This window comes from Argopecten irradians, chromosome 15 (assembly GCF_041381155.1).
Source record: "Argopecten irradians isolate NY chromosome 15, Ai_NY, whole genome shotgun sequence".
In the NCBI taxonomy this organism is placed as follows: Eukaryota; Metazoa; Mollusca; class Bivalvia; order Pectinida; family Pectinidae; genus Argopecten; species Argopecten irradians.
Window position 1 is genome coordinate 17,418,962 of NC_091148.1, and position 14,791 is coordinate 17,433,752.

A 14,791-nucleotide genomic window follows, 5' to 3' on the forward strand; every position below is an offset into this window, starting at 1 on the left:
TTTCATTGTACAGATCAAGTGAAAAAGTCACAAAAATGATACGGAGAAAAATATCCTGCCTAGAAATATCCTATTCGACCAGGATACTATTTCTGGATTTGGTATTGTGTGTGTCTAGTTCGAACCTTTGTTATGACGGGAACCAAATTATATGTAATTAATCGTTCCAGGTGTTACAATAGAAATTGTGGTAAATTTTCATTGACTGAAATAACTATGACCTTCCAAAATATAATATAAATTTATACAGTTGATCAGTGAAACCAAATGTTGTCTTTTTTTCCAACGTTAAATCCCTATGAGTTACAGATCAAAAGTAAATTCGCCATCATTACAGTTGAAGTGTTTATTCAGGCGTTTATCGGAGGATTGCATTTTTGCAAAAGATAACTTACTTCCCATTACATTTGTCATCCTTTCTTAACAAAACGAGACTGGACTTCCTCCAAATTTTCCAACGTACGAAATGTTCTCCTTAAGTGTGGGTTCTAGCGACGTCATTTAAATCGAATTAATATCGTCAGAGTATATTGGAAAAAATGTTGACAAATGTGGTTTTACAACCACGCGTAAACTTCGTGATTAAGATTTTGATATGATTCATATGTGACATAAAGATCAACGACAATAAACATGAGAGTTTATTCGCTACCCGGCATGGGTTCTCCTTAAGTCTTGGTTTTGTCATTTATCAGCAAATCAAATTAAACTGATAAGTGTGGTATAGGTTTGAGGATTGATGGTAAACTAAAATAATAAAGCAAGTGTTGTAGCAATGCACAATAGAAATAGAATGTTTGGAAAGAATACAATCCAGAATCAACAGAGAGAAAACAGACAAAGGTTCAATATTTTCGTCATGGCATGGATTATGTTGTCTTTTTTCCAACGTTAAATCCCTATGAGTTACAGATCAAAAGCAAAATCGCCATCATTACAGTTGAAGTGTTTATCAGAAGATTGCATTTGTTCAAAAGATAACTTACTTCCCTTTACATTTGTCATCCTTTCTTAACAAAACGAGACTGGACTTCCTCCAAATTTTCCAACGTATGAGATGTTCTCCTTAAGTTTGGGTACTGGCGACGTAATTTAAATCGAATTAATATCGTCAGAGCATATTGGAAAAAAAAGTTGACAAATGTGGTTTTACAAGCGCGCGTAAACATCGTGATTAAGATTTTGATGTGATTCATATGTGACATCAAGATCAACGACAATAAACATGAGAGTTCATTCGCTACCCGTCATGGGTTCTCCTTAAGTCTTGGTTTTGTCATTTATCTGCAAATCAAATAAAACTGACCAGTGTGGTATAGTTTTGAGGATTGATGGTAAACTAACATAACAAAACATGTGTTGTAGCAATGCACAATCGAAATAAAAAGTCCGGAAAAAATACAATCAACAATCAACAGAGAGAAAACAAAGGTTCAATACTTTAGTCATGGCATGGATTATGTTGTCTTTTTTCCAACGTTAAATCCCTATGAGTTACAGATCAAAAGCAAGATCGCCATCATTTCAGTTAATGTGTTTTTCGGAAGATTGCATTTTTTTCAAAAGATAACTTACTTCCCTTTACATTTGTAATCCTTTCTTACAAAACGGGAACTAGACTGCTTTCAAATTCATTAACTTGTGAGATGTTCTCCCTAAGTGCGGTTTCTGGCGAAACCATTTAAATGGAATTAATATCGTCAGAGCATACTGGGAAAATGTTGACAAATGTGGTTTTACAAGCGCACGTAAACTTCGTGATTAAGATTTTGATGTGATTTATATGAGACTTCAAGATCAACGACAATAACCATGAGAGATCATTCGCTACCCGGCATGGGTTCTCCTTAAGTCTTGGTTTTGTCATTTATCTGCAAATCAAATTAAACTGATCAGTGTGGTATAGTTTTGAGGATTGATGGTAAACTAACATAACAAAGCATGTGTTGAAGCAATGCACAATCGAAATAGAAAGATTGGAAAGCATACATTCAACAATCAACAGAGAGAAAACAGACAAAGATTCAATATTTTCGTCATGGCGTGGATGATGGTGCCTTTTTTCCAAACGTTGAATCCCTTTGAGTTACAAATCAAAAACAAAAGTGGCAGTATTACAATTCAGGCGTTTATCGGAGGATTGCATTTTTCACAAAAGAAATTACTTCCCTTTACATTTGTCATTCTTTCTTAACAAAACGAGACTTGACTTCCCTCGAATTTTCCAACTTATAAGATGTTTTACTTAAGTGTGGGGTCTGGCGACACCATTTAAATCGAATTGATATCGTCAGAGCATACCGGAAAAATGTTGACAAATGTGGTTTTACAAGCGCACGTAAACTTCGTGATTAAGATTTTGATGTGATTTATATGTGACTTCAAGATCAACGACAATAAACATGAGATTTCATTCGCTAGCGGGCATAGGTTCTCCTTAAGTCTTGGTTTTGTCATTTATCTGCAAATCTAATTAAACTGATCAGTGTGGTATAGTTTTGAGGATTGATGGTAAACTAACATAACAAAGCATGTGTTGTAGCAATGCACAATCGAAATAAAAAGTCTGGAAAAAATACAATAAACAATCAACAGAGAGAAAACAAAGGTTCAATACTTTAGTCATGGCATGGATTATGTTGTCTTTTTTCCAACGTTAAATCCCTATGAGTTACAGATCAAAAGCAAAATCGCCATCATTTCAGTTAAAGTGTTTATCGGAAGATTGCATTTTTTTCAAAAGATAACTTACTTCCCTTTACATTTGTAATCCTTTCTTACAAAACGGGAACTGGACTGCTTTCAAATTCATTAACTTGTGAGATGTTCTCCCTAAGTGCGGTTTCTGGCGAAACCATTTGAATGGAATTAATATCGTCAGAGCATACTGGAAAAATGTTGACAAATGTGGTTTTACAAGCGCACGTAAACTTCGTGATTAAGATTTTGATGTGATTTATATGTGACTTCAAGATCAACGACAATAAACATGAGAGTTCATTCGCAAACGGGCATAGGTTCTCCTTAAGTCTTGGTTTTGTCATTTATCTGCAAATCTAATTAAACTGACCAGTGTGGTATAGTTTTGAGGATTGATGGTAAACTAACATAACAAAGCATGTGTTGTAGCAATGCACAATCGAAATAGAAAGTCTGGAAAAAATACAATAAACAATCAACAGAGAGAAAACAAAGGTTCAATACTTTAGTCCTGGCATGGATTATGTTGTCTTTTTTCCAACGTTAAATCCCTATGAGTTACAGATCAAAAGCAAAATCGCCATCATTGCAGTTAAAGTGTTTATCGGAAGATTGCATTTTTTTTTCAAAAGATAACTTACTTTCCTTTACATTTGTAATCCTTTCTTACAAAACGGGAACTGGACTGCTTTCAAATTCATTAACTTGTGAGATGTTCTCCCTAAGTGCTGGTTCTGGCGAAACCATTTGAATGGAATTAATATCGTCAGAGCATACTGGAAAAATGTTGACAAATGTGGTTTTACAAGCGCACGTAAACTTCGTGATTAAGATTTTGATATGATTCATATGTGACTTCAAGATCAACGACAATAAACATGAGAGTTCATTCGCTACCCGGCATGGGTTCTCCTTAAGTCTTGGTTTTGTCATTTATCTGCAAATCTAATTAAACTGATCAGTGTGGTATAGTTTTGAGGATTGATGGTAAACTAAAATAACAAAGCATGTGTTGTAGCAATGTACAATAGAAATAGAATGTTTGGAAAGAATAAAATCGACAATCAACAGAGAGAAAACAGACAAAGGTTCAATATTTTCGTCATGGTGTGAATTATGGTGCCTTTTTTCCAAACGTTGAATCCCTTTGAGTTACAAATCAAAAACAAAAGTGGCAGCATTACAATTCAGGTGTTTATCGGAGGATTGCATTTTTTCAAATGAGAAATTACTTCCTTTTACATTTGTCATCCTTTCTTAACAAAACGAGACTGTCCTTTCTTCAAATTTTCCAACTTATGCGATGTTCCCCCTTCAATGCGGTTTCTGACGACATCATTTAAATCGAATTAATATCGTCAGAGCATACTGTAAAAATGTTGACAAATGTGGTTTTACAAGCGCACGTAAACATCGTGATTAAGATTTTGATATAATTCATATATGACATCAAGATCAACGACAATAAAAATGAGAGTTCATTCGCTACCCGGCATGGGTTCTCCTTAAGTCTTGGTTTTGTCATTTATCTGCAATTCTAATTAAACTCATCAGTGTGGTATAGTTTTGAGGATTGATGGTAAACTAACATAACAAAGCATGTGTTGTAGCAATGCACAATAGAAATAGAAAGATTGGAAAGGATACATTCAACAATCAACAGAGAGAAAACAGACAAAGATGCAATATTTTCGTCATGGCGTGGATGATGGTGCCTTTTTTCCAAACGTTGAATCCCTTTGAGTTACAAATCAAAAACAAAAGTGGCAGTATTACAATTCAGGCGTTTATCGGAGGATTGCATTTTTCACAAAAGAAATTACTTCCCTTTACATTTGTCATTCTTTCTTAACAAAACGAGACTTGACTTCCCTCGAATTTTCCAACTTATAAGATGTTTTACTTAAGTGTGGGTTCTGGCGACACCATTTAAATCGAATTCATATCTTCAGAGCATACCGGAAAAATGTTGACAAATGTGGTTTTACAAGCGCGCGTAAACTTCGTGATTAAGATTTTGATATGATTCATATGTGACTTCAAGATCAACGACAATAAACATGTTAGTTCATTCGCTAACGGGCATGGGTTCTCCTTAAGTCTTTGTTTTGTCATTTATCTTCAAATCAAATTAAACTGATCAGTGTGGTATACTTTTGAGGATTGATGGTAAACTAAAATAACAAAGCATGTGTTGTAGCAATGTACAATAGAAATAGAATGTTTGGAAACAATACAATCGACAATCAACAGAGAGAAAACAGACAAAGGTTCAATATTTTCGTCATGGCGTGAATTATGGTGCCTTTTTTCCAAACGTTGAATCCCTTTGAGTTACAAATCAAAAACGAAAGTGGCAGCATTACAATTCTGGTGTTTATCGGAGGATTGCATTTTTTCAAATGAGAAATTACTTCCTTTTACATTTGTCATCCTTTCTTAACAAAACGAGACTGTCCTTCCTTCAAATTTTCCAACTTATGAGATGTTGTCCTTAAATGCGGGTTCTGGCGACATCATTTAAATCGAATTAATATCGTCAGAGCATACTGTAAAAATGTTGACAAATGTGGTTTTACAAGCGCACGTAAACATCGTGATTAAGATTTTGATATAATTCATATGTTACTTCAAGATCAACGACAATAAACATGTTAGTTCATTCGCTACCGGGCATGGGTTCTCCTTAAGTCTTGGTTTTGTCATTTATCTGCAAATCTAATTAAACTGATCAGTGTGGTATAGTTTTGAGGATTGATGGTAAACTAACATAACAAAGCATGTGTTGAAGCAATGCAAAATAGAAATAGAAAGTCTGGAAAGAATACAAAACAATCAACAGAGAGAAAACAGACAAAGGTTCAATATTTTTCGTCATGGCATGGATTATGTTGTCTTTTTTCCAACGTTAAATCCCTTTGAGTTACAAATCAAAAACAAAAGTCTTTACAGTTAGGTGTTTATCGGAAGATTGCATTTTTTCAAAAGATAACTCACTTCCCTTTACATTTGTAATCCTTTCTTACAAAACGGGAACTGGACTGCCTTCATATTCATTAACTTGTGAGATGTTCTCCCTAAGTGCTGGTTCTAACGAAATCATTTGAATGGAATTAATATCGTCAGAGCATACTGGAAAAATGTTGACAAATGTGGTTTTACAAGCGCGCGTAAACTTTGTGATTAAGATTTTGATATGATTCATATGTGACTTCAAGATCAACGACAATAAAAATGATAGTTCATTCGCAAACGGGCATGGGTTCTCCTTAAGTCTTGGTTTTGTCATTTATCTGCAAATCTAATTAAACTGACCAGTGTGGTATAGTTTTGAGGGTTGATGGTAAACTAACATAACAAAGCATGTGTTGTAGCAATGCAAAATAGAAATAGAAAGTTTGGAAAGAAAGAATCGACAATCAACAGAGAGAAAACAGACAAAGGTTCAATACTTTAGTCCTGGCATGGATTATGTTGTCTTTTTTCCAACGTTAAATCCCTAGGAGTTACCGATCAAAAGCAAAATCACCATCATTTCAGTTAAAGTGTTTATCGGAAGTTGCATTTTTTCAAAAGATAACTCACTTCCCTTTACATTTGTAATCCTTTCTTACAAAACGGGAACTGGACTGCCTTCATATTCATTAACTTGTGAGATGTTCTCCCTAAGTGCTGGTTCTAGCGAAAAAATTTGAATGGAATTAATATCGTCAGAGCATACTGGAAAAATGTTGACAAATGTGGTTTTACAAGCGCGCGTAAACTTTGTGATTAAGATTTTGATATGATTCATATGTGACTTCAAGATCAACGACAATAAACATGTTAGTTCATTCGCTACCCGGCATGGGTTCTCCTTAAGTCTTGGTTTTGTCATTTATCTTCAAATCAAATGAAACTGAGCAGTGTGGTATACTTTTGAGGATTGATGGTAAACTAAAATAACAAAGCATGTGTTGTAGCAATGTACAATAGAAATAGAATGTTTGGAAACAATACAATCGACAATCAACAGAGAGAAAACAGACAAAGGTTCAATATTTTCGTCATGGCGTGAATTATGGTGCCTTTTTTCCAAACGTTGAATCCCTTTGAGTTACAAATCAAAAACGAAAGTGGCAGCATTACAATTCTGGTGTTTATCGGAGGATTGCATTTTTTCAAAAGTGAAATTACTTCCCTTTACATTTGTCATCCTTTCTTAACAAAACGAGACTGTCCTTTCTTCAAATTTTCCAACTTATGCGATGTTCCCCTTCAATGCGGTTTCTGGCGACATCATTTAAATCGAATTAATATCGTCAGAGCATACTGTAAAAATGTTGACAAATGTGGTTTTACAAGCGCACGTAAATATCGTGATTAAGATTTTGATATAATTCATATGTTACTTCAAGATCAACGACAATAAACATGTTAGTTCATTCGCTAACGGGCATGGGTTCTCCTTAAGTCTTGGTTTTGTCATTTATCTTCAAATCAAATTAAACTGATCAGTGTGGTATAGTTTTGAGGATTGATGGTAAACTAACATAACAAAGCATGTGTTGTAGCAATGCACAATAGAAATAGAAAGATTGGAAAGGATACATTCAACAATCAACAGAGAGAAAACAGACAAAGATTCAATATTTTCGTCATGGCGTGGATTATGATCCCTTTTTCCAAACGTAAAATCCCTTTTAGTTACAAATCAAAAACAAAAGTGGCAGTATTACAATTGAGGCGTTTATCGGAGGATTGCATTTTTCAAAAAAGAAATTACTTCCCTTTACATTTGTCATTCTTTCTTAACAAAACGAGACTGGACTTCCCTCGAATTTTCTAACTTATAAGTTGTTTTACTTAAGTGTGGGGTCTGGCGACACCATTTAAATCGAATTGATATCGTCAGAGCATACCGGAAAAATGTTGACAAATGTGGTTTTACAAGCGCACGTAAACTTCGTGATTAAGATTTTGATGTGATTTATATGTGACTTCAAGATCAACGACAATAAACATGAGATTTCATTCGCTAGCGGGCATAGGTTCTCCTTAAGTCTTGGTTTTGTCATTTATCTGCAAATCTAATTAAACTGATCAGTGTGGTATAGTTCTGAGGATTGATGGTAAACTAACATAACAAAGCATGTGTTGTAGCAATGCACAATCGAAATAAAAATTCTGGAAAAAATACAATAAACAATCAACAGAGAGAAATAAAGGTTCAATACTTTATTCATGGCATGGATTATGTTGTCTTTTTTCCAACGTTAAATCCCTATGAGTTACAGATCAAAAGCAAAATCGCCATCATTGCAGTTAAAGTGTTTATCGGAAGATTGCATTTTTTTTTTCAAAAGATAACTTACTTTCCTTTACATTTGTAATCCTTTCTTACAAAACGGGAACTAGACTGCTTTCAAATTCATTAACTTGTGAGATGTTCTCCCTAAGTGCGGTTTCTGGCGAAACCATTTAAATGGAATTAATATCATCAGAGCATACTGGGAAAATGTTGACAAATGTGGTTTTACAAGCGCACGTAAACTTCGTGATTAAGATTTTGATATAATTCATATATGACATAAAGATCAACGACAATAAAAATGAGAGATCATTCGCTACCCGGCATGGGTTCTCCTTAAGTCTTGGTTTTGTCATTTATCTGCAAATCAAATTAAGCTGATCAGTGTGGTATAGTTTTGAGGATTGATGGTAAACTAACATAACAAAGCATGTTTTGAATAAACGGCACAGAAAAACTCGTACGAGTTATCGTTCTTGAACCGGAAGACTTGTGACGTCACACCGGCCCACCGGAAATAAAGGCCTCCATAACCTGTTATGTTGGAGACCGTGAGGATAGCGATTCAACTCTTCATTACTGGATTTTCTTACCTGTATATGTTTACAAGTGAACGTTAATATCATGATGGGATTTAGGGTCGATGTTTCTGAATATGGATGCGAGTGACAATCACTAGCAACGGAGTGACAGAGTGTACGAGACATGAACAAGCCTAACTTGACTGTCAGAGAATCGTTTTTTCTTTACGTATATAGAGTAGTGTAGTCTAGCCTATTTATTCTCGCGTTTTATATTTTAATTGGTCATTGGCATGTCAAGGTGGTAAATGTGGAGAACAGAACACGCAACTAAAATATTCCTCGACGAATTTGCTTTACCGTATCGCCATTCAATAAATCGGATATACATGTAAACATACAGTATTACAGAGAGAAATATGCGAGATTGTAGCTTGTACTGACAGATAAAATGCTATGTCCATTGAAGGAATCACAAATGGAACACAAATCACTTACTTGTTAAAGGTAAAACATACTGCGTGTCGGACATGCTTGTTTATTTCATCCAAATTCGATGTTGTGTTCAATGATTTTATTGTTCAGTCAATAAACTGAATAAAATATGCCATTCGGTCAAGATTCATTGTGCAGTCAAGAGTGTATTTCCCACTTTGTCTCATTGCACACATGAAAAAACTCAAATAACTCTATGACCTCATTGATTTGATGAACAACAGATTTTTTTACATGTCCTTTTATCTGTATTAATTTAAGAGACACATGCCGATAATCGTCATGATTGACGGACGACATTACTCCAAAGAAGAAGAAGAGACACAAAAGCATTTGGTCTAACTATTAAAATGACCAATTTCCATAAATTATCTTTGTCCTTTAGATTTACCCCTGGATCCTGCATATTTGAAAAACTTTGTATTTTTGACCAAACATTTCATGTTCTACTTATTTAAGTGAACAAGGATTTGAACTAAAATCTATAGCATTGCTAAGAAGAATTATGTGTGGCATGAAGTGCATGTAAGGTAAATTTTATGTACATATTATTTTTGTGTAGCGGGATTGGGCTGGATCGATCATCGGTGAGCAGGTAACTCAACAGTAGAGCATTCGGCTAGTGTTCAGAGGTTCCGGGCTCAAATCCCAGTCTGACCGCTACATTTTTCCTCTCCTGTTACAGTTACACAACCAGTGAAAAACTGATATGTGGGATGTTTCGATGACTGGTATGATGTGTTCCTGGTCACCTTCATCAGACAAATGACCAGGTAGCATAAGTACACAAATGTGTAAAAGGACTTGTACATTGAAATGAAAACTGAAGATCAATAAAGTTGATTTTGACACTGCTGAGTATGCAACACATACAACCATGACACATTTATGATATACAGTTCCACCTGAACATTTTATTCATATATGGATATGATAACCAATAGTATCTGTATGCACTGACTTAGAATTGTATGGTTAAATTAATCTTTAAAAAAAATCTATTTGATAACTTACTTCTATACAAAACATATCACAAGCTTTGAGTTCTAAATACAATTACAAGTAAACAGATTACATAATTATACAAGTACTAATATCAAATTCTTGTTTTTTTTAACAATTAAAGACATGTCCAAACTAGAGCCTTGAAAGTTTTAATATCTGAATACATTGTATAATTTTCAGAACAGATACATCATTATTATGTATTCTCAATTAGTAAGTTGATATTTCACTTAGTACGTAAGATGATATTTGCAACAAAAACAAACAAAAAATCCAACAATAATCATATCTATGAGAAGCTGAAGGCAAACTGTTATAGATACATTCAATATAATTTTGATTTAAGACAGACAATTTTTATATACTTTAACAGATTGAATTGTTAATGAATAATTTAAAAAAAAAATTACTTGGGTAACTCATCACAATAGTATGTGATCATGTTTTTTTTTTTTTTTTTTAAATACCCTATATGATTATTTTGTAACTCATCACAAAAGTAGATGATCATGTTTTTTTTTTTTTTTTTTTTTTTTATATGATTATTTTGTAAGAATTGGGACAATTTAAACACGGAAAAAGACTTTTTCAGTGAAGTGAAAATGTAGCTTAAAATATAGCTTATAGCTGACAGAACAGTACCCATTGGTAGGCATTACATTTAGCAAGTGAATATACCCATGTCTTGAAACTATGAAACTCGAATTATAAATTAAATTGAAATATTATATACCTAATATACAAATTATACTACTCCAAACAACTCCTTCATAATGGATGGTATATTATCAACATTTAATCATCAAGATTTAAATCCTCCATGGTACAAACCATATTACTAGCTGCATATAAATGTATTTCAACTGCAACTTTTGAATTTTAGATATCATTTACCTCATCAGATATACACATGTACAACTTGAAGAAAGATAATTGCTACACTTGCATGTATATTTGATACTATAGCTGTCTTTGATTGGCTAAATGGAATAGATCTATGATTGACTACACAATTTCTAGATTATACTTTCTGCATTCCTAACATAGGAAGAAGTATTGAAACGTCGACAATGGTTGTAGATCACTTCACTGCGACTAAACTGTCCCATGGATTCTCTCAACTGACTAGCAATGGAAGGTGGTGGAACATCCATTTCCTCAGCACAAACTTGTCTGGCTTGTCTGGTGCTAGTGAATTGCAGTCTCTGAATGACAACTTCTTCCATCAGCTCTATCACATAATCTATAAAATAAAATCTATCTAATAAAGAGTTTGAATATATTTTTTTTTTTTCACATTATTATTTAATTAATGCTTTTCGTGAATACAGTGTACCAAAGTACAAACATCTTCATGCATGCAAAAACCTCTCGCTATTAAAATCTGTGATCAAGCTTAAGTATATACTATCATTACAAATACACATTTCCAGACTAGTGTATTCGTTAAAGCTTAAATACTACAATATATGTATACATGTATATTTACCCAAGTTCTGTTTGGTTTTCACTTCCTTTGGTACTGCATCTCCCTTCCTTCCTTTCGGAAATGATATCCGAAATTGTTTCTCACCATCTTTGGTTGCTTGAGGCCTTGAGGAATTTGCATTAAAATGTAATGCTGCCAAGCAGACTCTGGAGGAGAAAGTTATTTGCAATTATTCATTGACAAGTAAATATAAATCAAGAGGAAATTTTAACTTTTAAGGCTTGTACAGGAAGTAAACAACTGCACATATGTAAATATTATTGAATTGTACTATTTTTGCTTTATATTAGAAAACAATGAATGTTTAATTTTTTTGTAGTGCTGACTTTACATTTTTCTAATCTTTTTATTGATCTATTTATATCTTTTTGTAATATTTGTGGTAATTTGACAAAGACTAATTGATTTACCTTGCTTTCATCTGGTTGTAGAAATAATGAATAGCTTTTGGGGCAAAGAAATTCACAATATTGTGAAAAGCCTCCAAACTAGAGGTCTGCTCGGCTGGTGACAGTTTGGCAATGTCCTTCAACAGCAACTTGTTGCAGATGATCTTTTCCACCTCAAGGAACAGTTTGCTTCCTGTTTGATAATAATGGATCATGCTTATTGAATGATCAATCATGCTTATACAATGTACGTAAATGAGGGGCAGCAGTGGCAAAGTGATTACCGGTAAAATATTCTAACATTACAATTGCAATTAGCCTTCCACCTCTTGGTTTCAAGTTTGAACCAACCATACAGGTCAGTGCTTTTTCTTCAGGTTCTCCGACATTTTGCTACCTTTTCAGTTTTCAGCATGGCGCATAATTATGACTCATTAAAGATTTTAGATGAAACATATATATCCTAATGTTAATGGTTCTCCATGACAATAATCTCTTACCAATAAATATGTAATTTCACAAATTTGAAGTAATTCTGATTAGCACTTAACTTTATTATATTGATATAGATCAATTTATAACACATTTCCGCAACATACCTGGGTTTATCCAATTTCTGGAAATCTCTCCATGAAGGCATGACGGGAACAGATCACCGTGACCTTCGTGGATATCACTAATGTGGTTGAGGATACTGGTCCACTTCTGGCGAACAAGCTCCCCATTCCCTTTACTACTTGCAGCACACCAATATGCATGATTGCTGACAGACCTGGCCCACTTTCCTGCTAATGCATACTTCTTTGCCTTGCCCAGGCTTTCCAACTTCTTGTAGACTTCTAAATAATAAAAATATAATAAATATATTACTAATAGTGGTTTCCGTACATCACTGATTGACTGCATTTACAAAATCAAAGATAAAGTTTATAGATGAGGAAAAAAAGATTAATTCTTGAAGTTTTATGACTCATAATGCCCTTAGTCAGAGAATCTAGCCAATAACCCAATATTTGCACAATGATCTAAACATTCAAATTTAGTGAAATACAGACTAAATATAATACTTGTAAATGTGTTATTTTTGTAGTTATCTGTACATATATAGCTGCTAATTATAACACATGACAATAAAAATGTCTGATCAATTAACCTTCAAACTTTTTCTAATACTTCTGACCATACCTTTTGCAACATGCCAGACATCAAACCAGTGGTTGATTGTTGGATGATCACACCTCAGAAACTTCTTCACCTGAGAATGTCTGTCTGTTACAATGTCAGACACTTTCACTCCTTCCTCCTCAAGGAACTGTAGGCACCTCTTCAGCCCTTCCAACTCCATGTTGTAAGAGTTTTTGACTTCATTACACTGTAAACAAATAATAGAGATTTACAGTTTACACACCACAGATGATATTTATCATTGCATGTGGCTATTGAGTTTTGAATAATGAAATTACAAGTTGAGTAAATTTCAATAGAGTTAAACAGTATAAGAAATAATTTACCAGTAATTGTTACAAGTACATACTGCAACTTTCACAAAATACATTAGTATTGTAAACCAATGTAATTACCGGGTACAGAAAGACCAAGGAGATAAGCAGTTTTCAAAACACACTTTCAATATGTCATTTGTCATTACACATAAGCTATAATTAAAATAACAATATCCTTATATTAATAGATCATCGTATTTGTATTACCTGAATAAGTTGTATATCCACTACTTTCGAAGTCTGGACATCCATTACAGTGTATGTTCCATATTTAGCTGTATGGCCTGGGGACGAGCATCTCGCATCCCCTGCAAGCTTAAGTTTACCGCCATTTCTTTGGACATTTGAAAGATATACAGATTGTTGAAACTGCCAGCAGGACAACGTTGACGGCACAATATAAGCTGTTTGTAGTTTGTTGTAAGTTGTTAAACTTAGTGTTAAAATCCCAGCATTTTTCATGAAATTTACGGTTTTCACAGGACTGCTCCCACTGAAGAAAATGGCACCAGCCATTATAATATTACCCCAAGGCATTGACTGCGAAAACGGTTGACTTGACCACTGCCGACTGAAGCCACATGTACAGGTGCTGAAAATACTGACACATGATCCTATGAAAGTCTTTACGTGGTTTAAATCCCTTCTGTTACAAGTTGGGCACAGGTCTAAAAGTTCAAACAACGATTGCTCAAATACTATATATTTTAAAGCTTTGTCTGGGTCAGTATCTTCGTTGTCCATTGTTGTTTTGTCTGCAGGAATAGCATCTTCATCCTCCTCCCCATCACTACTGGGAATCCAGTCAGGGTCCTGATCTGAATCACAAGCGTCATCTTTTTCAAAAATGTCATCCTCAATATTTTCATGGTCATCAATATCAGGATTAGATATATTAACTCTGGGCTTATAACACTGGGTACTTGAATCCTTAGTGGCACACTGTACTTGTACTCCAAATGACTTCACTTTACAGGATGCCTCAACTTGGAGACAGACATGCCTTCGTTGCTGTAAAGTGAAAAGAAATTTTTAAATTTTGTTAAATTATTGATATAATGAGCTTATTGATTACTTTATTTCATTGGCATGGTTTATGTTGTCTTTTTACAACGTTAAAATCCCTAAGTTATCAGATCAAAAGCAAAATCGCCATCATTTCACTGTTAACAATGTTTATTCGGAACTTTGCATTTTTTTGAAAAAAAAAGAATTACTTATTTAAACTTTTACAGTTAGTCATCCTTTTAACAAAACAAAATTGACTTTTCAAATTTTCTAATTATACTTGTGACATGTTTCTCATTAAGTGCGGGTTCTATAAAACCATTTAAGTGTTTTGGAATTAATAAATCAGAGCATACTGTTGAAAAAAATGTTGACAAAATGTGTTTTTTTAC

The 14,791-nt window shown here is 33.9% G+C and overlaps 1 protein-coding gene across 1 annotated transcript; it reads right to left on the reverse strand.

The window, feature by feature from the left end:
- Positions 1-10,448: 10,448 nt before the first annotated feature.
- On the reverse strand, positions 10,449-14,275 carry LOC138309747 (uncharacterized). The gene is made up of 6 exons (XM_069250965.1): positions 13,599-14,275; positions 13,075-13,261; positions 12,489-12,728; positions 11,911-12,082; positions 11,501-11,646; positions 10,449-11,254 (listed from the first exon to the last, which is right to left on the reverse strand). The coding sequence occupies exons 1-6, from the start codon at positions 14,133-14,135 to the stop codon at positions 11,028-11,030; spliced, it is 1,509 nt and encodes a 502-aa protein (XP_069107066.1). The 5' UTR covers positions 14,136-14,275; the 3' UTR covers positions 10,449-11,027.
- Between the last annotated feature and the right edge of the window lie 516 nt (positions 14,276-14,791).